Here is a 24,899-nt window from a genome sequence, read left to right as displayed (position 1 = left end):
TTGATAGTGTCTTGTCCCCTTCCACCCGATAGGATACCCAGATTCCAGCTTCTTTTCAAAGATGTCTGAGGAAACGATAGCTGATCAGTTGCACACATGCTTGATCACTGTCTTCATCATGGTATGGAAAGTAAACGCTTTACTTTAGCATACACAACCAGCTACCTAGCTCATGTATTGTTTTTCTTCTGCATCATGGATGATATGATCGATGTCTGCCGAAGGATATGGATCCATCCATGGACAGATGAAGTTTGTGAAGAATCATCAAGAGTGTAGTTCCCTCTTTATGTGGAAGGCTACTGTCACATTCAAATATGATCTCTTGATACACCACAGGGAGTTAGCTTTTCCTTTCTGTAACCTGTGTTACAACCAGAACGATCAACTAAAATAGTGCGATCTAATCAAGTCATTGTAAAGGTGTAGTTGTTTCTCCCTGCTCTGCAGGAGAGTTAATGTTTTGGATATCATGACGGTGTTGAAAACACAACTTTGTCTGCTGATTTCTACTATAATGTATCTCAGGTCGTAGAAGATTTTTCATGTAACATGAAACTATGTTTTGATAGAAATGTACCCATGCAATTTTCTGTTTTAAGTCTTAATATACAAGAAGTAAATGATTATCAAAGTTTCAGTGAGTTGATGCAAATATCCCATGTCATCACTCTTGTGACTAGGACTCTAGGAGCATATTGGCTGCCGCCTCCCGCCTGGTTGTGCAAGAGTACGCGGTAGTACGGTACCATCACCAGTTTAGGATGTGCATCCTTGCTTTCTAGAATTCAGTTATACTATTGGACTTTTCTGTGGGAAGAAAAATGGGCTGCACTTGAAAACACATAATTTTTCTTGGAACTTTGTACTACAATATTTTCTGTGGCTTTAATAATAATAAAATGAAGTGGAAAATCACACTAGAAAAGAATTACACCGTATCGACCTATCCTTATTTCCCGCCATAAATAAAATAATTCAAATATTCATGCCCCGAAACTAATCTCCACCTCATGCCTGCCAACCTTGAGGAAATGCGACCCTTTGTCGATCACCTTCCTCCCGTCCCTCCTCACCCTGCTGAAATGCTCGCACGGGCTCAACTCAAACCTCAGGTTCGCCTTCTCCCCTACCTTGAGGTGCTGGCCCTGGAACCCGACCAGCTGCCTCGCCGGTCGACCGTCGGTTGCGTTCGGCCACCGGAGGAACACGAGCACCGTGTGCTTCCCGTCCATGGGCCCTTGGTTCCTCACCTTGACCACGGCCGGGAACTTGAGCTGCTCGCAGACCTCGTCACCGATGGCATCGACGTAGTAGCTCGCCCTATCCTCGGTCGTCGCCGTCAGGCCAGCGGCGGCGACTAGGCTGGTGTTGTAGGCCGGGTTCTTGCGGCCGGTGACTGGCCGCTGGGAGAACATGGAGTAGCTGAGGCCGTAGCCGAACTTGTACACCGTTTTGCCGTTGTAGAACCGGTAGCTCCGGCCGGGATAGCCGCCGGCGGCGCGCATCCGCATGTCCGTCATGGGGATCTTGGTGAATTCCTCAGGGTACCAAGTCACCGGCAGTTTCCCGCTGGGGTTCTTCTCGCCGAAGAGGACCTTGGCGATGGCGAGGCCGCCAGCCTGGCCGGGGTACCCGGCCCAGAGGATGGCGCCGATCTTGGGGTTGGACTGAGCGAACGTGATGTCCACGGGGCCGCCGGAGAGGAGCACGAGGATCACCGGCCGCTTCGCCGCGTTGGCGACGGCGGTGATAAGGCTCTGCTGGTTCCCGGGGAGGAGAAGGCTCGTCCTGTCCTTCCCTTCGCTCTCCTGCGTCTGGCTCAGCCCCATGAAGAGGATGACGGCGTCCGACGAGCTCGCCAGCGCCGCCGCCTGCTGCGTGGCGGCGGCGTTGCAGGCCGCCGAGTTGCAGCCGGCGAGGAACTTGACGTTCTTGACGTAGCCCTGGATCCCCTGGAGCGGCGTCGTGGGCGCGCACGGTGGGCCCCAGTAGTTACCGAGGAGCGCCAGCACGTCGTTGGCGTTGTGGCCGATGACAGCGGCGGAGGCCACCGCGCCACGCTTGAGCGGGAGCACGCCGGCGCCGTTCTTGAGCAGGACGATGCCGTCGAGCGCCGCCTCGAGCGCGAGGTTCTTGTGCTCCGCCGTGCAGATGTGGGCGGCGCCGAGGCTGCCGTACACGCCGGCCTTGGGGTCGCCGTCGAAGTGGCCCAGACGCATGCGGGTGGTGAAGAGGTTCTTCACGGCCTTGTCCACGTCCTGCTGCGTCAGCTTTCCCTTCTGGATCGCCGACGTGACGTACTGCTGGATGTAGGGGCCGCAGTCGATGTCCAATCCTGCATTATCGCCATTTGTGACTTAACAAAACTGTTGAAATCCACAGCGAAGATCGATCAAAGAGGCCCTTCTAGCCATAGATCATGAGACGAAGACGTACCGGCCTTGAGCGTGGCGGCGACAGTGTCCTCGGCCGTGGGGCGGTAGAACTGCGAGGCTTTCATGATGGCCACGGCGTCGCAGTCGGCGGCGACGTAGCCGTTGAGGCCCCAGCTGGACCTGAAGGTCTTGGTGAGCAGGTCGGCGTTGGCGCAGGACGGCACGCCGTTGACGGAGGTGTAGGCGCACATGACGCAGCTGGCCTTGCCGTCGACGACGCAGCTCTGGAACGGCGGGTTGAAGGTGTCGGCAAGGTCCTGCGCCGTCACCGTCGCCTTGAAGCTGTAGCGGGACACGCCCTTCCAGTCCTCGAGGTCGTACGCCGTGGCGTGCTTGCAGCACGCCGAGGTCTGCAGCACGGCCGGCGGCGCCGCCCGCGTGTTGCTGGCGCTCCCCTGCAGGCCCCGGACGAAGGCGGCGGCGTAACGGCTCGCCACGGCGGGGTCCTCGCCGGGGGTCTCCTGGCCGCGGCCCCACCGCGGGTCCCGGAAGATGTTCACGTTCGGGGACCACATGGTCAGGCCCTCCGCCTGGCCGATGTTGTACAGTGCCCGAGCCTCCTTGCCAGTGGCCTGCGCGTACGTAGGCGTACGTCATCGATCCACTCATGTGAGTTCACGTGGCAGCCAAATTATTACTAAAGTTTCTTTTATTATATATAACAAAGACATATGCGGATGCTTGCAACACACTCCTGGTGACAACATGCTGATGAGAGACTTTTGCAAAGCTCACAAAGCAGTAGTGGAGATCTAATTAAACATGCTAGTATTGCTTTTTTGCCACTGTTTGATCATTCATTCTACTGACTGAAAAGCCTTTTTGTGAGCTAATGTCAGTTTACTTTAAAGTTAAGGGAGTTTATGGAGGCAATGAATGCGCTACTTAAGTTGTTCATCACGTAACCGCACATATACTCTTTGTAGTTTTAACTACTAGTGGTACCGACGACACATTAATTTTGTTTGAAAGAGACAAAAGAGAAAGCATCGGCCTCTGGTCTTATCAGTCACAAAAACATGACAATTTGGTTTTGGATAACAATATATAGCTTTCGCCACTATATGCTGTTCGAGTACACATTTAAAATACAACGGAATTATGCCATTGTGATTTGTCAAGATACTTTTCAAAACCAATTTACACAAGGTTTTTAAGATAAACAATATAAAGTTAGATTATTGCTACTCTCTTCCCAGCATCGGTTACAAAATTAAACATGACGTCTTAAACAAGGTTATCACAGTGTCATTTAAAAGATGTAGTTTAAACTATAAATTTATATATGTGTACTGTTTTCAAACTATATATATATATATATATATATATATATATATTCATACTCTACCAGAAATATTGGATTTATAGTTACATTATATTATACAAAATACTTGTTCTGTTACTAGTAGTGTTGTAGGTCCTGTCAGTGACAGAAAGCTTAATTGTAAGTCACGGATCAAACCAGTGAGAAAAAAAAGCTGAAATGCGTGTGGCAGCGATCCCAATGAGGCAATGACCAGATCGCAACACGTCCCATGATAACGGCACGCGCGCCAGCATATGTATCATGAGCGTGTCCGTCCATGTCCTGATTCCTGGGCCAGCTGATTACGTACCTGGCCGATGCGGAACCAGAGGTTGTCGTTGAAGGCTGCGGCGGTGAGCAGGACCTGCGGGAAGCTGGTGGCGGCGCGGACGGCGCCCTGGTCGAGGTGGATCCCCTTGCCGGAGATGGCCACCCCGTGCAGCGCCTCGTTCCACCACTTGTACCCCGGAACGCCCAGCCTCGGCACCCCCGGCGCGATGTCGCCGAGCTGCGACGCCTTCTCCGCGGGCGTCATCCGCGACACCAGGTCCGCCGCCCGCTGCGCCGCCGGGAGCTTCGTGTTGCAGAACGGGAGCCCCTTGGACGGCGACGACGGGCCGCACGAGAATGGCGGCGCCCCGGCCGCCGCAAGCGCCGGGACGAAGACCAGGTGGCCGAGCGCAGCTAGTAGCGTCGCCATGCCGGGGTTTCTGTTGTGGATGGAGGAGGAGGAGGCGGCCATGGCGGGGGGTGGAGAAGCAGTCAGGAGGAGGCGCGATCCATCCGAGACGAGGGAGAGAGGAGTTAGAGGCTTAGGGGTGGCGACGGCGTGCTTATTATATAGACGGGTCTGGGTCACCACGAGAGCTATAGCCAAGCCACATGTCGCTCGGCTCTCGCTGGTGTTTGCGTGTGATGCACTACAAAACTGCGCTATTATTAGTAGCCATCAAGGGGAATCGCGGGTTAAGCATGCAAGCAATGCGTTGCTGTTTCCATTGTTCCGACTTGTGAGATTAATGCGTAGTTCGGGGGGATGTTGGTTCGTAGCTCGTGTAACCAACTTCTGATATATATGGCCTCCGAACCTAATATTTGGAGTTGGGGGAGGCGATCGAGAGGCTACACAATAGAAAGAGGTACGCTGAAGATAAGGTGTGGATCAGTCGATGTGCTCTTCTGTGCATGTAGTGTGTTGGGTGAAGATAACATACGGTCTCTTGGAGTCTAATTCTCGTAATAGAAGTATGCTGGTTTAATATTGTCTTCAGGCAAAAATCTGTTCACTAATCTTGACCTAACGGCTTTTGGTTGGTTTTGGCTTGCCACCATGGGCTATGCTCAGTGAATAGATCTTTTACCTGGACGGGCTATTGTGTGTGTACCACCACACTTTTATTATGAGAGTGTGGCACTTGCTCCAAAAGATATTTGGATAATTATTTCAAGATTCCTTTATGATATTGAGCCCGAGTACGTGGATCATTATTTTTTCATACTGGATAGGTGGAGGTGACTCTCGATAGACTTCGGAGACGATTGAGTTAAGTGCAGAGATGACTTGGAGGGCAAACATTCTGCTTGTTGTACCATTAATTTAGGATAATTGACTACGTGAAGTTCACTATGGAGCGTCTGTAATCTTTAGTGTATTTATATCTTTATTGTCTTGTTATGAGCTAGTGTAATCTTTATATGTATCTTTAGTGTTTGTTATGAATGTTGAATGGTGTAATTTTTATGCGAATTGTTTTTATCTTTACGAAGGTTGATTGGTGTAAATTCTGAATATTGATCAAGTTCTTTATCTAATACGAAGATCTATGTCCATTTCTCACGTAATAATTTATCTATCTAATATTTTTTACAAGGCCTAAATATTACAATCACATTAACTCTATTTTTTCCCTACCTAATATTGATCAAGTTCTTTTTCTAATACGAAGACCTATATCTATTTCTCATGTAATATGATGCAGATGGACCAGCAATGGATGTATAATGCGGACAGACGGACCAAGTAGTTTGGTGATGGCTTGCATTATTTTCTTGAAGTGGCCAAAGTGAACAAGCCAGAGAATGGGTTCATGTGTCGTCCATGTTTCCAATGTAGTAACAAGAAGAACTATTCTTCCTGGGGGACTGTTCACAGCCAGTTGTTTAGATACGGTTTCATACGTAACTATTTGGTTTGGACCAAGCACGGCAAAAGAGAAGTTATAATGGAAGATGACGAATAAGAAGAGGATGATAACAACATTCCGGATTGGGTTGCAAGCCAAGCTTTTGCAGATACTACAATTGGCGAGGCTGATGAAGATGAGTTTGCAGAAGACGGCCCTATTGATGGTCTTGGTCAGGTGCTACGGGATGCGCACAGAGATTGCGAAACTGAGAAGGAATAAGAAAAGTTGCGGCGCATGATAAATGATCACAAAAAATTGTTGTACCCAGATTGCAAGCAGAGACATAAAAAATTGGGTACCACACTAGAATTTCTGCAATGGAAGGCTAAAAATGATGTGTCTGATAAGGCATTTCAGGGGATATTGAAAATTGTAAAGAACATTCTTTCTGAAAATAATGAATTTCCGTCCACAACATACGAAGCTAAACACATTTTTGACCATCTAGGATTGGAGGTTTAGAAGATACACGCATGCCCTAATGATTGTATCCTCTATCGTGGTGATGAATATGAGAAATTCGATGCTTGTCCTGTGTGTGGAGTGCTGCGGTATAAGATCAGGCGAGATGATCCTGGTGATGTTGAGGGACAGCCTCCCAAGAAGAGAGTTCCCGCAAAGGTGATGTGGTATTTTCCTATAATACCACGTTTGAAGCGTTTGTTCAGAAACAAGGCGAATGCTAAGTTGATGCGATGACACAAAGAAAAATGTAAGCACGATGAGATGCTGAGACACCTCGCGGATAGGCCTAGTGGAGATCAACTAATAGAACATTCCCAAACTTTGAAAGTGATGCAACGAACATAAGGGTTGGTTTAAGTACTGATGGATTCAATCCATTCGGTGAGTTGAGTAGTGGTCATAGTACTTGGCCTATGATCCTATGTATGTTCAACCTTCCTCCATGGCTGTGCATGAAGCAGAAGTTCATTATGATGCCGGTGCTTATCCAAGACCCAAAACAACCTGGCAACAATATTGACATGTAACTAAGACCGTTGGTTGATGAACTTTTACTGCTCTGGAAGGAAGAAGGTGCATGTGTGTGGTATGAGGATAAATTAGAGAGCTTTGACCTACGAGCATTGTTGTTCGTAACCATCAATGATTGGCCTACGCCGAGTAACCTTTCAGGACAAACAAATAAGGGATATAGGACTTGCACCTAATGTTTAGACGACACAGATAACATGTATTTGAAACATTGTAGGAAGGTCGTGTATATGGGCCATCGCCGATTTTCTTCCTGCTAACCACCCTTAAGAAAGAAATGGATGCATTTCAAAGGGGCGCTAGACCATCATAAAAACCTGCACACTATAATGGAAAGCGTGTATTTGAGATGATAAAGGACGTAAGGGTAGTCCTTTGAAAGGGTCTTGGTAGCGAACTTGTTCCGAACGATGATAACGGACGCGCACCCATGTGGAAGAAGAAGTCAATATTTTGGGTATTACCTTATTGGGAAATCCTAGAGGTCGACAACACAATAGACGTGCTGCACCTCATGAAGAATCTTTGCGTGAATGTGCTAGGCTTCATGGGTTGCTGTGGGAACTCAAAAGATATATTGGAAGCACGATAGGACCTGAAACGTATGAAGCAATAAGATGACCTACATCCGGAAAAGAGAGATAATGAAAAACACTACTTGCGTCCTACTAGTTACACTCTCAGTAAGGAAGAGAAGCATAGCATATTTGAATGCATGAATAGTATCAAGGTTCCGTATGGGTACTCCTCAAATATAAAGGAAATAATAAATATGAAAGATAAGAAGTTCACAAATCTCAAGGCCCATGATTGCCACATGTTGATGACCCAATTGCTTCCAGTTGCACTGAGGGGTATTCTACCAGAGAATGTACGATTGGCGCTCGTAAACCTATGCACGTTTCTCAATGCGATTTCGCAGAAGGCAATCTATCCAACCAAGCTAGTAAAGCTATAGAATGATGTGGTACAATATCTTGTCAGCTTTGAGTTAGTATTTCCACCATCCTTCTTAAATATTATGACACACCTCCTGGTTCACCTAGTCAAAGAGATTACTATTCTCGGTCCAATATTCCTGCTCAATATGTGGCCTTTGGAGAGGTTCATGTCAGTCCTAAAAAACTATGTTCTTAATCATGCCTGTCCAGAAGGAAGCATTGCCAAGGGATATGGAACAGAGGAGGTTATTGAGTTTTGTGTTGATTTTATTGACTCAATTAATTTGATTGGGGTTCCAACTTCACGTCACGAGGGGAGGCTACGGGGAACGGGCACCCTTGGAAGGAAATCAAGTTTGAGGAATGATATGGATTTGTTCCACAAAGCACACTTCACTATTCTGCAACAATCATCCTTTGTGGCTCCGTATATCGAGGAACACAAGCAGATTCTATTGTCCCAATACTTGTAGAAATCCGATGCCTGGATTATACGTCATCACATGGATAATTTTCCCTCTTGGTTGCGTCAACACCTTATGGGTAACTCCACGATTCAAGAACAACTCGCTTGGTTAGCCAGGGGACCTCCTAGCACAATCGTGAAATTTCAAGATTTCGAGATAAATGGTTATACGTTTTACACGACAGCCCAAGACCAGAAATGCACCAACCAGAATAGTGGTATCCACACAGATGCAACAGATAGCAACAAGAGCAAGGACTCGTATTATGGTTTCATAGAGGAGATCTGGAAACTTGAATATGGACCGCTGAACATCCTTCTGTTTTGTTGCCAATGGGTGAAGCTAACTGGAGGTGGTGTAACCAAAGATCAGTATGGAATGACAATAGTAGACCTAACTAAGACTGGATACAATGGATACAATGATGAACCATTCGTCCTTGCCAATGATGTGCATCCGGTTTTCTATGTGAAGGACATGTCTAGCAAACCCAAGAAAAATTCAGAAGAGCCATGGGAGCCAAAGTGCCACATAGTTCTTCCAGGTAAAATAAAAATCGTGGGAGTCGAGGACAAAACAGATCAGTCAGATGATTATGATCAGTTTGATAGCATGCCTCCATTCACTGTTGAAGTTGACCTAAACATCATGCTAGCCAAAGAAGAGGCTCCGTACTTATGCCGCGATCATGACCAAGGAACTTTGGTCAAGAAGAAATTTTTAACATTACATTTTAATGCACTAAATATGGTTCACCTTTATGTAATGCTCTATGGCTATCAAAACCTTTGAATTATATTGTAATGCTCTATGGTGAAGATTTATTCAATCAATATAAACAATGTCATGTGTATATTTGGATTAGTTTCTATTATTTCATGGTTGTTCTATTTCATGGTTGTTCTATGATGTCATGTTTATACATTAATTGTACTACTTGATACAAACTTTAATTTAATGTGTATCTATGCTTTCATGTGTGTTTAAATTAGTTGAGGAGAAGATTTATTTGGTCAATATAAATAATGTTAACCACATATACCAATTGCATTTATTGCGCGTTGAAATTATTTAATTGAAAAGTTTGTTGATGATAGTGATGCATTAAAATAATAATTTTAGAAACTTAAACAACTAGTATAGAATTAATGACTGATTCAAACTTATTTTAAATATACTTGCTAATTTAATATATTTTTGCATGTTTCAAATATGTAAAGTTTTTATTTTTCTGTGACAAAACCAGTGGAAAACATATATAAATTGTATTTGCAAAACAACTGGGAAATGAAAAATGCCCAAAAGGACCTTTAGTCCCAGTTGAAAAGCCTACCTAGGATTAAAGGCCCCCCTAGTCCCGGTTGAAATTGTAACCGGGACTAAAGGGGGGGCCTTAAGTCCTAGGTGGCCTTTGCAACCGGGACTAAAGGCTCTTAATTAGTACAATTTAGTTTACATTAGTATAATTTAGTATAAATGCTTAGTATAAATGCTTAATATAATTTAGTATAATTTAGTATAAATGCTTAGAAAATTAGTAGAAATTTGCTGAAATCCTTAGAAAATTAGTATAATTTAGTAGAAATGCTTAGAAAATTAGTATAATTCGGTAGAGGTGTTGTATATATAATTTAATGATATTTTTGTGACAATATACAAGTAGAGGTGTTGTATATAATTGGGTGATTGTTTTAATGTTTAATTTCATGTAAGTTTCCATGTAAGTTTCATATAATAAATTTGTTAGAGGTGTTGTATATATAATTTAATGTATGGTTTCATATGTATATTTTTCAATCAGTTTCTTTTATTTCATGGTTGTTCTATGATTTCATGTTTATACATTAATTGTAGTACTTGATACAATTTTTAATTTAATGTATCTATGATTTCATGTGTGTTTAAATTAGTTGAGATGGCACGAAGATGATGCAAGGTATCTAATGGAGTAGATTATTGCTGGTGGTAGTGGCTCCAACATTCCAATAATGTACACCGAGGATGAGGCTAGCTAGGCGGACATGTTCCTCAACATGTTCGGTGATGGCAATGATGAGCCCGAGCACCATGTTGATGACAACGCGGAACAAAACCTTGCCGTGACGGAAGGTTCCGATGAGGTATATATATTATATCATTTTCAATGTTTTACCCCATCTATCATTTCATATTCATTATTACTATGTACTAATTAACGAAAGCCCTCTAGATCAACGAAGTGAAATAAGCCCCGAGGTCGTACAAAGATAATGAAGGCTTCACATCACGGAAGTGATAGAAGAGGGCAAACCGATTGCTCCCGAACATGTGGCTAGAAAGTTCGTGAGTCAGATCGAGGCAATTGTAAGAGACAACATGCCCATCAGCTTCAGAGAATGGAAGGGTAAAGAAACTGATCCATACGCGCTCCCACAGACACAAAAGGATATAATGTGGGCAGCTGTAAAGAAACACTTCACACTTCCTGAAGGTGTAGAAGAAAAAGATGTGAAAGAGTGGATGCTGAAGAAGTTGGCAACCCAATTTCAGACATTCAAGAAGAATCTGGATGCCAACTTTATCAAGAAGCGCCGAACTCTAGATTTCAATGAGTGGCCAAAGTTAAGGGACCATTGGAACTGATTTGTCGAATACAAGATGAGCGAAGGCAGCACGAATAAGGTTCGCGTCAATGTTGCCAATGCTAGCAATGAGTACCATCATCATCTAGGGCGAGGTGGTTAGATCACTGCAATTCCCAAATGGCGCAAGATGGAACAAGACCTAATCGATCGAGGTACCATACCAGGAACTGTTGACTGGCCCGATCGATCAAAAAATTGGTATTACGCTCATGGAGGCAACCTAAGGCAAGAGGATGGGACACTTATCTTCAATGAAACAATACATCAGAAGGTTGAAAGGCTCATCAAAAATATTGAAGATGCTAAAGCTGAGAGGTTGAAGGTGGATAGAGACAACGATGAGCTCACATTGGTGCTCGGGAATCCCGAGCACCTAGGATATTGCCGAAGCTACGGGGTCGTTCCGTGGAAGTTTGCTAAAATGAACCAGGTTTTCATTTATGAAGACCCGACTCCCTGTATCCTTGTGATAGTCCCAGGATCAGTAGCTATCACATACATAACTCATTTCAGCATAAATATCACATCCATACATCGATAACAGCACAACATTCATTTATTACATCTTAGAATATCAGAGTACGATCTGATACAACCCATTGGGCTAAACAAGATGAATAAAACCAACACAGCAGAATTTAGGTTCTGGCTACTTCTCCATCTTCACGATCATCCCCACAGGCATCCCTGAGTGTAGCACTGCAACCCTCAATCGTACCAATCGTCGTAGTTGTTGTCGAAGTCGGAAACGTAACCTGCAAACTCACGAGCTGTTCCCAAGGAATTGGGATAGCTCCACAGCACCATTCGTATGCAAACTTTATGTGGCCTAATGCTAAGGGGTAAAAAGTAGACAAGGAAAAGGTCCGGGTTTTCCTATAGCAGCAGCAAGTATAAAGATAAACTCCATAGCCACCATCCCAAATCTCTCAACACATCGGGTACACCTGCCGCGATAGGGTACCTATCACCATCATCCTATCTCCAACTAGGGTCGAGGTGAAGACTCCCTCTCTTCGCCTCTCAACAACCATAGCCTGATCTCAAAGGGAAAGGAAGCAACTTCCCCTCTCCCCGTCTGCAATTGCGGCTCACCACACTCACAAGTAGCTAAAAGGGGGAGGTAGAGAATCCCAAAACAATGGAGGGCAGTGATGTTACAGGGTTGTCCGCCATGGTAAGGCACTTTCATGGAAGATTAGGAACCCTGCAGAGTGTGTACACCTCGACCACCCCTAGAGGAGGGGGTGTCTCCCAACCCGGGATGAGCGCAGCTAGTAGCTAGCCGTCTAAACATCACCCTACAGAGCAAAGAATCTGGGAGTTATGATACCACCTCGCAACCGGGCTTGGATGCGATCCCCCGCAGTGGAACACTCCAGTACTGTGAAGCACTCCTACCGGAGCCAATCGGGGGAAAAAGCAAATCAGGGGGGAAAAAGGTCAGCACCACTCCCCCATACACGTACTCTAACTACGGCGGGTATGGTGTCGCACTTGCTAGTCTCGACCGAGGCCTTACCCATATCGGCGAGTGGTGTGCACATTTACATATTCATGTGAAGTATAGCAACCCACTTAGCTTCAGACCGGGGCGAGTTCCTAATCTTCCATGAAAGTGCCTTACCACGGCGGACGCAACTCACCCATTACTGGTGCTACCATCTCCAACTCCTATGCTCCTTATCCGTCATCCGTGTACCCGCAACAGGTACAAAATAGGGAACATCTGAGAATGAACCCCAAGCCCCCAATCTAACGAAGACCCAGTGGACGTATGATGATTGGGTTGTCTAAAGCTCACCCTCGCCAAATATCCCAAAATCACCTTCTCCTGCCGGTTTTATCCCCACTCACGCCAAGAATCCTAATCACAATATCGCATACACATGCAAGCATCGCACATAGCATATATAAGTAGTTTGGTAGTAGGCATCAAGGATTCAAGGCATAAAGTAGGCTATGCAAGTTTTATCATCATCATTCATTGAAATAGAGCGCTAGCATACTAGTTGCAATGCCTAATAGGTATTCAAATTGAATCGGTGTGAACCTTAGTATTCTTCCTCCTTGTAGTAGTCCTCAAATGGCTCCGGCTCCAGGTTCAGCTCCGAGTCTCCGATGGCTCCTAAATACGCATTTACCACAATTACCGAGAGTCTAATGCAAAGTAACTCCAAAAGAGATCCAAAGAAGAACCAACAAGAATCAAGTCTAGTCTAACGTGTGTTGCTTCATTTTAGGAAAATTACAAAATTGACTTCATAGTTTAGAGTCTGAAGCATTTAGTTGAAGCTTTGATGTTGAAATCATTTTCCGATATTTTGATTTGATAGGCAAAACTAGCTGTGGCAGAACCGCCCAATTTAACCTGACTAAAATGCACTTAAGTCGCCTGACACGCGATCATGCACCTTAAGCAAGTCAACTTGGTCGTCCGTCGGATTTCATCCGATAAACCACTTACTCAGGATCGAGAAGCATTTCTCACACAAAGGTGAGTGGGCACAGAGATTACAACATTCCCATCACAATAACATAGTTCAACATTTTATTACATCAGAGTTTTCTAAATTCAGACCGAATTTGCAGGGTTGTAAGCAACAAGAAGTAAATCAAGCGGAAGCTAAACGTCGATACACGATATCATGATGAAGCCGATCATGACATCAATGACCCCTGTCCTCGCCGACCGAGGATGGGTCCCAAACAAGACAACACCAGCAACCACACCTGAAAAAGAAGCCACAAGGAAGGCTGAGTATACTAATACTCAACAAGGCTTACCCGTTAGGTGGTAACTACTCCATCGTCTCCTAGACATGCAAGGCTTTTTGGCGGTGGGTTTGTTTTTGCCAAAAGCAACTAAAGTTGGTCTTTACTTTCAATATTTTAGCTCAAGTTCTAAGTTCATTAACCAATCTAGATTAGCAACTTATACTAAGTAAGCATAGTTTCCAAACAATTAAAGAACAAGCATCAAGATTAATATCATCATCATGTTCCATCTTTACTCAGTGCAGAATAGCGATCAAGCAGTCCCAAACTGTGAGAGGCAGACGAATCAATTCGAATTTATTAACCATGCATGGCAAACCTAATCTCACGACATCCGCGCACCACGAGAGGTCGCTTCATATGTCAGCCGTCCCCATCGATCCCTTAGGCATGTGTCAGGGCCAACTGCCTTTGGCATGCAATGCTCCATAATCTCGGCCTCTACCGTGCTATGACCGCACTTGCACCCACATGATGCACCATGGGAACGACGTTCCAAGGACAGCCGGGGGAGTATGCCACAACCCAGTTCAATCAGGTACTAGGCTTCCCCATCCCATACTAGGTATGAGATTAGTACTTTCAAACACTTGATCAGGAATGCCGACACGTTTCGACCTTAGTCCAAATTTATTTAGACATACGGGGCAATCCACCGACCACCAAAAGAGTTCCCAAGGCCCTGCCCCGCCCGTCGTCCTTATGGTTGTAGCATAAGTAAACAAATAACTCCTATAACTTGCGAGTGACAGGAAATCACTCGACTTTTACGTGTCCTATTAAGCAAAATTGCATCTACACGACATATCATGCTAGTGTGCAAGTCAAAAGGGTACTAAGTTCATGCATCTAAGGTTTCAGACAACGCCTAGTGACTTAAATGCACAATCATAATCAACATAATTCATTGCAGAAGTTTAGAAAACTTGGGATATGCTCTGGGGCTTGCCTGGAAACCACACTAGGTTAGTGTTTGTTAGACGATACTCGCTTGGTGAGCATCTCCCATGTCGGCACTTGCTTAGTCCTTCCATCTTCAGGATAGCTCCACCATACACCATCTTCAGGTTCAGTTCCGTCATCATGTCCTTCACGTGGTTTATCTAGCGTATCTAGATGGAATGCAAGATGCAACAACATGAATATGAAGAACAGTAAAAATAGATGCACCACACAAAAGCATTCGGGACACGCACAAGGTTACACCACAAGATATAAGCACTTAGATAGCAAGTTATTTAATTAATTATCACTCAAGTCTCCATAGAGATAGCAAGCATAACAAGCATGGCACACTAGTTAACTCAAGTCAAGCTATTGCAAGCATTTAACAATCAAGAGCTACTTAAGCCTAGCATCATACAAGAACTAGGGTGATGGTGCTTATCAACATGGCATACATAAGTGCATCACACAACCAGCAAGTTGAAGGTGATCAAAGTATATTACATTTATTTTTAAACAATTCATACACAAGCAAGTCACATACCAACATCAGTAGGTTCTAGCAAGCTATGCAGCAAGGTTATTTTGTAGCAACATGCACACATGAACATTTATTAGTTGAGTACTTGATCAACATTATATAACACATTTATAAGATTCTCAGGTAGATAAATTTAACTCTAACAGTGATATGAGCTAACTAGCCAGCACCCAAGGCAACAACAAGTTAAAGCTAATAACTTAAGCACATACACTGAATCTGGACAACAACACAGTAGTCATTTGTTTTAACCATAACTAGAGATATAAGCATCCAAAAAGGGTCATCCTAGACTTTATGTAAAGTTAAGGAAGTTATCTAAAACTTTGTTACTCACACCAAAATCTGATTCAACAAATAACAAGGTGAAAACACACCAATGAGCAGATCTGTACAAACAAGGATAGAAAACTGACACGAACTTCACAGATGCATATCTGAAATTATAGACCTTCAACAACCATGATTCTTAACTTGGTAGAAACCTTATTAAGTTATCTATAACTTTATTATTGTCATCTAAAGATGATTCGATGGTTAACAAGACTATACTACACAAAGAAGCAAATCTGTCCAAACGTGGACAAATTCTGACATTAAACTTTAGACAGCCATATCTGGAGTTATAGCTTTCACAACAAGGTGGTTCTAGACTTTTTAGAAAGCTTAACAAACCATGCACAACTTTATTGTAAACACCACAAGTTAAAATCCAAGTTAACCAGGTCAAACATCACATAGAAGACATCTCTGTCCAGATTAGGACAGGTTCTGTTGTTCCACTTCACAAACTCATAACTGGAGATTTAGACCACCAAAAGGGGTGATCTTTAATAAATTGTAAAAGTCCATGCAAAATCATACACTTATTCTATTATCTTCAAGACATGATTCAAAGGGCCTGTTTGGTTATGGATGCTTATTTATAAGTTGCTTATTTGCTTATTGTAGTTGCTTATTTATAAGTCTTAGGTGTTTGGTTTGGGTTGCTTATTTGCAATAAATGAGACTGCTATTGACACATTTACCCCTGCCATCCCATTTTCCACTACCCCTAGTCAATACCCGGGTCCTGGACCTCCTGGTCCTTGGCGCGGAGGGAGGCGCGGAGGCGGCGGCGCGGAGGGCCGGGAGCGGTGGGGCGCGGAGGCGGGTGGGGGAGGGGGCGGAGGCGGGTGGCGGGCCGGGAGCGGCGGGGGGCGGAGGCGGCAGCGCGGAGGTGGGCCGGGCGCGGTGGGACGGAGGCGGCGGCGCGGAGGTGGGCCGCGGAGGCGGAGGCGGGCCGGGAGCGGCGGGGGGCGGCGGCGGTGGCGCGGAGGCGGGCCGGGAGCGGCGGGGCACGGAGGTGGGGCGGCGAGCGGCCGGCGCGGAGGCAGGCGGGCGTAGCGGCGGCGGCCGGCACGGAGGCGGGCGGCGAGCTGGCGGCGCGGAGGCGGCCGGCGCAGCGGCGGCGGCGGGCGGAATCGGCGATGGGCCTTGGTGGTGACGGGATAGAGGAGAGAGACACGGGATAGAGGAGAGAGAAAGGGGAGAGAGGAGAGAGAATGAGGGTAGGGGGTGTAAAAGTGTCCCATAAGCAACCATAAGCAACTCAAAACTTGCTTATTTGCTTATGCATAAGCAACTTATAAGCAACTCTATAAGCAAGAGTGTTTGGGTTATAAGCAACTTATTTGCTTATTTTTAAGTTGCTTATGGATAAGCAAAGGAAACCAAACAGGCCCAAAGCTTAGCTAAGTCAAACAACACAATCATTCAGACCTATACATATAGCATGCAAAACCTAATGATGAAATTGTAAAATCTATAGATCCTAAACCATCAGGATTATGATCATGAAAATTTAACACAAGGTAGATTATGAAGTTATCCACAACTTTTATATTCACCATATTTACACAAAACATAATTTGCATCACGAAAATATTGCCACAACAGAAACTACTCTAGCAGCCATTTCAGCACATATGCAACAAGGTTCTTCATTTATTTTTTTATTTTTTTAACAAGGTAACATATGCATAAGTTAAATACATAGCTCATAAATACTATGAACATACTTAAATAGCATTAGCTTTAGGTAACATGGAACACCCTAAATACCTTAAGCAAGAATCAAAGCAAAGGTGAACTTATATAAGTAGTTGTTATATTAACATGAGAGCATACATATGAGTCATATTCAAAGCTTAACCACTACTTATCATAACTTAGCATCATACGTACCCCTCAAAAACAATTATTAAAAGCTTCACATGACCTAAGCATATGCATCTACTAGCAAACTTTCATCATCCAATTATATAGTAAGCATATATGTTAATTATAGGTGATGTGGCAAACATCTCATTGGGAGCTGGGATTTTTATGGATGATAGATGTTATCAAAGCATGGCTACGGTATAAATCTCATATGCTCAAGTGGTATAATTTAATTGCTATGAAAAAGACAAAATGCTCTTGCAAGAAAGCATGTAAAAGTAAGATAAATCTAAAGATCAACATTTTCTATAAACACATAGCCATGTAATATGTTATTATGGTAGAAAAATATCATACAAAGGTAGTGGAACCACATTTCCCATTTTTACACCTACATGAAAGTTATAACTTATTTAAAACCATTTATGAAGAAATAAAAAAGTTAAAACAATAACTCAGTCATACATGCACCAATAAATATAAACTTTTTACCACAGCTCAATAGAATTATTTATAGCCTACCATTAAAATTTCACAGAAATTGGAGCACCACAACTTTAGATATGAAATAGACAAGCAAACACACTAAAAATTGCCTATTTATCAAGATTAAATTAAAACATGATAAAAACAGTACACAACTAGCATGTTCAGTATTTTTCTTAGCTAGAGAGTGTCATCACAAGACTAACGCAACTAGAATCAACTTTTGGACTTCTATAACTCAAGATATGCATCTAACCAACTTAAATGATTTCTAAAAGCACTTTGCAAGGATAAATAAAAACATCAGAAACTTTCTACTAACACATATCATATTATGACTCTAATGCTTAATTCTGCTCACAAGGATTCCAAAACATTTTCATTTGCTATTTTACGATTTTTCTACAATTTACTACGAATTTTTAAATTTTTAGCCTTTTTAGATCTAGAAAAATAAACAAAACCGAGATGATCTTACGATCTACCCCCTGGGTCTACGAGTTAATTGCGCAAACATCCCTGAAACTTCCCCATAACCCCCTACCTTTCCTCTTTCTTGTCCACTCAACTCCCTCACGCACAGACAGAGGCACGCACGGTTCACAAGCATAGTGCATGGCACTTGGGCCGGCCGGAATCAGGGGGAAAAGGAAGGGGCACGGCTTGGGGAGGGAGAGGGGTGGCACCTTGGGCCAGGGGCACTCCCAGCAAGTCCAGCGACGGGGAGGAGGCGCACCCCAGGGAGGTCTCCACGAGCAGCAGCACGGCGGCAGAGGAGCTCCCGTGGAGGGCGTCGTCCGGTAAGGGAGCACGGTCGGGAAGTAGCAAAATGGAATCGCGACGTCGAGGAGGCGCCGTGGCTGCAAGGAATTGGCCGGAGATGCACCAACTGCAGTGGATTTCGCCGGCAAAAAATTTGGGGAAAAGTGGAACTCAGGTTCCTGTTAATGGTGGAGGAGGAAGGGGAGGGTTGAGGGCTTTATATAGGAGGGGAGTAGAGAGGATAAGCACGGGTGAGGTGATAAGGTTGCCACGACATTGTTGATTACCCATTGGCGGCGATGGTGAGCTGCTGTGCATGGCGGCCTGGTGGCGCACATGCCTGTTCGGTGGAGCTTGGGCCAATGGAGGGCAAGGAGAAGGCGTGGGAGACAAGGGAGGTCACATGGGAGATGCTTGGGGGACCTATGGGTGGAGAGGGGCCTGCTGGCATGGCCGGAGGCACCCAATGGCCATCCTCGGTGTCTGTGCCGGCCAAGGGGAGTCGTGCAGGTGGCTGGACAGAGGTTGAAGATGACTGACGCATGGGCCCACAGAGAAATAAAATGTGCCAACTTTGACCCCTTAAATGACATAGCTATCGGTGTCCAAAAATTCTCCAAAAATACTTGTTGGAAGGATAAAATCACCAAGAATCCAACACAATAAGAATCAACTCAAAAGATTTTATGGTTTGAACACAATCGTCAAAAAAAATAGCTAAAATTGAACTTTAAATGAATTTTTGGCACCATAAAACATTTCTGAAAAATTTGGTAAAAATATGTTAAAATCACTAAATGATGTCTAGTATTTGAATAAAATATTTGGGGGCACAGTTCCTTCACAAATTTGATTTTTCACCAATAAAAGACGAATTTCTGGGCACTTAACAATGCATGGCCAAAACAATCATTTATGCACAAATGATGCTCATGAAGGACAACTATGCACAAAAAAATGTTCATGATCTATAATTATGCATGATGGTCCTCGTGATGCGTGTCGTGGCGAAGGTATTGGGTTTAACGCGTATTCTCACACCAAGTTCGAACTACTTGGTTTAACTTCTCAAAGTGAAGGTTCGGGAACAAGGTATATGCTATAACTTTTATAAAGATTAACAAGGAAAATCTCGACGAAGTTGGAGATAGGATGGTAGGACCTTTGGTGGAACATCGGTCAAAGCTATTTTGGAATTGGATTTGAATCTTGACCGATCGTCTACTCGATTTTGGAGCATCCTCTACTCAAAATCATAAAAGTGCTGTGAGTGGAAGGTGTTCAACTTGAAAAGGGCTACCACTAGTATATCGGTCAAGATTTAAGTTCTTATATCAAATTTATTTTTATTTGCTTCACAAGTGATTCTCAATAGGAGGGAGTTTTAACACTTGGTTTAAAAATCTGAGGTATTTTTGGACCTTAACTCTCAGTAAATTTGAGTTAGCTTTGATTTGCTTCTTAATCACCCTGTTAATTATTTGATTTAGGTTCTTAATTACTCGGGCTGTCACACTAGGACACAAGAAGTTAGCAGTTATCTGGCTGTTTGGGCAGCTACAACTGGGTGCAAACTACCACTAAGGCTCTCAGGTAGCTTTGGAAGGATCTAGGCTGGTGACTTAGCTATAGGGGCAGGCTTAATGGTTTTTGGGGTGGAAACCGGAGGTTCCAGATTCACAAAACCGGATGTTCTAGTTTGCAAAAGGGGGCGTTGGTTTCTAGGAAAAACTGGATGTTCCGGCTTTAAAATAGGAGGTTCCAGTTTTTCTAGGGTAGGCCTCCCCTCTTGAGATTTCTCATGGAAAAAGGCTTGGAAAGGCCCTAGGAAGGTAGGGTTTATCACCAAGAAGGTTTGGGATAAGTTTGGCTGAAGTTTCCTAAAGTTTTAGGGGTTACTATGGTTTGGGCCGAGCAAAATTGGAGGTTCGATTTTGCCTAGGGTTTGGCCGGATCGATCTTTACGCGCGCGCGAATGCGCAATTTAGGTCACAAAGACGGCGGTGGTTCACCCAGGGGAGCACGGTGTGTGAAGCTCACTCGATGGGCTTGTGGACGAGAGATCGGGGTCACTTGGTGAAGAGATGGAAGGTGTGGTAGCAGCTCGATCTTGGCGTTCCAGTGAAGCAGCAGTGTCTCCTCCTACTCCGACGTCCTCTCCCCACCTCCTACGCCTCCTTCTTCCTCCTCTCCTCCAAGCGGCGGTGGTGAAGGGGAAAACCCCAAATGTGGATGGGGTTGAGGCAGGCTGGTGGGGAGGCTCTAATGGGTCGGTTGCTAGGGTTTTGGGTAGATTGGATGGTGGGAGATGCAGCTGGGAGGCGTGGCAAGCATCCAAGGGTGCCAACACAAGGGGTAGGTGGTAGTGGGCGGTGCTCCTGTCACTTTCACACTCGTGCCTCGTGCATGCACTGCTGGAGGTAGAAGATGTACAGTGGTGCTGACATGTGGGGCCAAGCGGCCAGTGGCTAAGGGGGCGGAGCGGTCTGGTCCAAAAACCGGAGGTTCCGGTTTTCCAAAAAAGTTCCGGTTTTGGTACCAGCCTCGGGTTAGGTTGTTAGATAGGTGGGTTACTGTGGTTAGCTGGGTTGGTTTGGGTTCATGATAGGTCCAGTTAGTTTTTTCTAGTTGATTTGCATTTGAAAACCATTTCAAATACAAATCTCACACAACAAATCCAAATAAAACCGAAATGAATTCCAATGTCCACACTAGCACTTAAACACCTTATGGTTTGGCAAAGATTCACTCCACAACACAAAATATTTAAAATCCACATTTTTGCAACAATCAAACACCTCGTAAAAATACGGAATGTTACATTCGCTTTCCAAAGGGACATCGACTCGTATAGAAGCCGCAAGCGAAGAATGGAACAGCAAGAGGAGAGCTGGCGGCGCATGTTAGAAGCCAAAGTGCATTCACAAAAGTAAGAATGCAGGAGGAAATAAATTGTCGGGTGGCCTTGGCAGTTACCGAGATGGCCCAATTTGGAGCACTGCCGGATCCCAACGTCATCAGCCCTTCTCAACGTTGAAGCAGATGTGCTTCCACAGGGGTTCCCGATGAGCACATGCCAAGATTACCCGTGGACAACCAACGGGTACCCTTTGGATGACATCACTCAGCGCACCTCATGTGAGCTGCATAGACCATTCGACAACATCACTATAAGGTATACATATATATAATTTATGCAATCTTCTCAATTGATCCACACCTCGGGAGTTTAATAACTTCTTTATTTCTCCTATATGTACAGGTGGCGTACGGGAGTGCTTTACCGATTCTACCAGGGCAGACAAGCCATGACATAGAGATTCCATCTGGCTACTCTAGCGTCGGCCTAGAGCAGATTGTTGATAGTCAATATGAAGGCTTAGAGCTTGACCTCCTAGGAGGTGATGGAGAAAGGACACTTGGAGATGCACTTCATGGGATCATTCTATGGCGCAAACGCTACATCATCATCCCTAGCATGGAGGCATCATTGCTCCCCATAGATCCCCCCGCAGCGACCATCTTCTCAAAACTCAAGACCATCATCTCCAGCACATCCTGCTCCAGGACCGTCGTCACCATCGGGATTGTCGCATCCTGCTCGATCACCGTCTCCATCTCCATCGAATCCTGGTGGTGTGAGCGACAACGACAACAACACCCCTCCCCAATCACCATTGCTAGGACTAAGACCCGCAACGAGTAAGGAACCTGCAGCACCTCTGAAGAAGTCGCGACCGCCGCCTTCCAAGCCAAGGTAGCTAAAGAAAATAAAGAAGTCTGAACCCATTCAAAAGCTACCAGCCGATATGACTATAGAGGAATTGTGGGAAATATCCCAAGCAACTTGCAAGGAGTTCTTCAAAAAATGCGCTGAAGAAAGAAAAGCAAAGGAGATGGAGCCAAAGTTAGTAGATCTAGCAAAATTAAAAAAATTTATTGGCATGTCAAAAGAAAACAAGAAGACTTTACTATTGAACTACGATCGGGCGTTAGTTAAGTCTGATCAGAAGAAAAAATGGCGAGGAGCGTCATCTTCAAGTCATACTGTCCCCTAGCTTAGGGATTTACCAGATAAAGACGCTGAAACTATACGAGCAATGCCCTTAGAACAACAAATCAGAGTCGTTGGATTTATGCAGGATACATGTATGTCTCTTGTTGAAGTTCTAGGGCAAGTTAAACTGCCAGCTCCAGAACGAATTGTACCTAAATGGACCTTTGAGGTAGGCAAGCCTCTAGTAAGGCTTGAATTGGTACGGAAGCTATCCATGAAGATGTACGAATTCCATGAATGATACATGAAGCAGTCTGCCGATGAGAGGCTCATGTTTGGTCTTTGGGTTAAACCGATTGATTTTTTCGACGAAGGCGAGAAAGTCTTGAGGATGGAATTCAAGGATATATATGAAGTGTACCATCAAGTTGCCCTTGACGTCTCTCTCATCAGCGCCTGGGTTCTGTAAGTGTCAGTTTATCAATATGTAAATTTTGGCTCAGATCATTATTTTTTGTGTGTGCGTCGTCCTACTAACTTCATCTTCCATTTTATGTAGAATGCTAATTTAGAGGTGCCGCAGAGAATTGTACTTTAATGTTGGCTTCATGGATCCATCGCTTGTTAACCAAAAGCAAATACGAGATCAACCAAAGAAAACATTGGAGGCAGTATACAATTTCTTGGACAAACAATATTACAAGGGATACATACTACTACCATACAACTCTAAGTAAGTGTGGGTACCGTCTATTTTCAATTTCTTTTTTCTTACCTAATTAATATTAGGTAGCTCTAATATGAACATTTATGTACGCAGTTTCCACTAGATTCTCATAATAATTATGATTGATAAAAGCCATGTTTTTGTGTTCGATTCATTGAGAAAACCACCGAAGGAGTACCACGACATTCAAACATGCTAAACTCGTAATAATTCTGGACCTTTATCTCTATGCAAAAGTTTGTTTCCTAAATTTTCACCTAACACTGTATCATTCATTATTTTAATCTACAGCGCATGGAAATGATTCCTTAAGAATCATCGTGGTTCATTCAAAGGAAAACTTACATTTAGTACAAACTTCCCGGTAGGTATGAAGTTTGCACATTTTGTACATTCTATAACACGAATATTTCATAACTTTTTTTTACCACTAAAGTGCTTGAGATAGGAACAAGGCAACAATCTATATGGATACAACGTTTGTGAGCACATGCACAATTTTGTGCATCCCAAGGTGCTGTTGTTGCATGATATAAATGTATGTAAAATAAAATTATTAATAATTAATTATTTTCTAGCTCCTTATATTTAATTGTTCGTATAACATTCATATATTTTCAAATTATAGATGAATAAAATTCAACAAAAACTCTTGGAGATGGAGAGAATTTTGGCAATATGTGAAGGTCTCATAGGAGTCCTGGTGGACGAGGTGATAAATCCATAGGGAAAATTTGATTACGACGGACGTTCAATAGACGCACCGAGCAATACCACGACGGGAGGATCCTAGGAATGAAGTGGACAAATTATTATATATATATTAATTGTATAAATACTAATTTGATTTGTATAATATACTAAGAATTATATATATATATATATACATACTACTGCCATGAAATATATATACGACTTGCATACAATATTACTATGACTTGTATAGATTATTAATATGGAAAATAATTTTTTTAAAAAAAGTCTTAAGTTCTAAAGGGGTACGTGCATGCACCATGCATGCGCGCATGCAGGCGCATGCACGTATGGACTTTAGTCCGGGTTGGTTTTACCAATCAGAACTAAGGGGACCCCCTTTCATCTTGAAAATTTAATGCCGGATGGATTTTCGGTATCTTTGAGGTCTACCTAACGAGACTAATGCCGCGTTCTCCACCGGTGGGTCCATCTTCGAGAGATTATTTGATGGACTGATGCATGGATTCTTGAAGGACAAATAAACATGATGAGATGGAGTACACAATTAGTGGTCCACACGCATGCGTTGTCTTCTTTGTTGCCCAACGGAAGTCTACCTCATTGAGGATTATTGCTTGAACGGATGGGGTCTTGTGAATCTTTAATAATTAAAGTCTCAGAGCTCCATTGGGAGATAGGAGCGAGACATATTTGTGCACATGCTGGTTTGTGGCAGTATTGTGGTGCAGAAATGATTCATGGTAGAGAATTCACCTTTGATCCACCCCTTTTATCCCGCTTTAAATT

General features: G+C 44.0%; 2 protein-coding genes across 2 annotated transcripts in view; one reads left to right on the top strand and one right to left on the bottom strand.

The window, feature by feature from the left end:
- Positions 1-623, top strand: part of LOC101759558 (thioredoxin-like protein 4B) — a gene marked incomplete in the record, with an annotated part of 4,383 nt that extends 3,760 nt beyond the window's left edge. Inside the window, 1 exon segment of the mRNA XM_004979126.4 lies at positions 1-623. Within this exon segment, the coding sequence (XP_004979183.2) occupies positions 1-69 (69 nt within the window).
- A 202-nt stretch (positions 624-825) lies between these two features.
- LOC101759153 (probable beta-D-xylosidase 7) lies at positions 826-4,572 on the bottom strand. Its single transcript, XM_004979125.2, has 3 exons — positions 4,055-4,572; positions 2,440-3,010; positions 826-2,338 (listed from the first exon to the last, which is right to left on the bottom strand). Exons 1-3 carry the CDS (start codon positions 4,484-4,486, stop codon positions 987-989), a joined length of 2,355 nt encoding a protein of 784 aa, XP_004979182.1. The 5' UTR covers positions 4,487-4,572; the 3' UTR covers positions 826-986.
- Between the last annotated feature and the right edge of the window lie 20,327 nt (positions 4,573-24,899).

The sequence above is a fragment of the Setaria italica genome, chromosome VIII (genome assembly GCF_000263155.2).
Source record: "Setaria italica strain Yugu1 chromosome VIII, Setaria_italica_v2.0, whole genome shotgun sequence".
In the NCBI taxonomy this organism is placed as follows: Eukaryota; Viridiplantae; Streptophyta; class Magnoliopsida; order Poales; family Poaceae; genus Setaria; species Setaria italica.
This window is presented reverse-complemented; position numbering and strand designations above follow the sequence as displayed.

Coding starts and splice junctions, on each gene's coding strand:
- LOC101759153 (XM_004979125.2), bottom strand. CDS start 4,486: ATGGCCGCCTCCTCCTCCTCCATCCACAACAGAAACCCCGGCATGGCG. Junction 3,011..4,054: donor TCTGGTTCCGCATCGGCCAG/GTACGTAATCAG, acceptor ACGTACGCGCAG/GCCACTGGCAAGGAGGCTCG. Junction 2,339..2,439: donor CGCCGCCACGCTCAAGGCCG/GTACGTCTTCGT, acceptor GCGATAATGCAG/GATTGGACATCGACTGCGGC.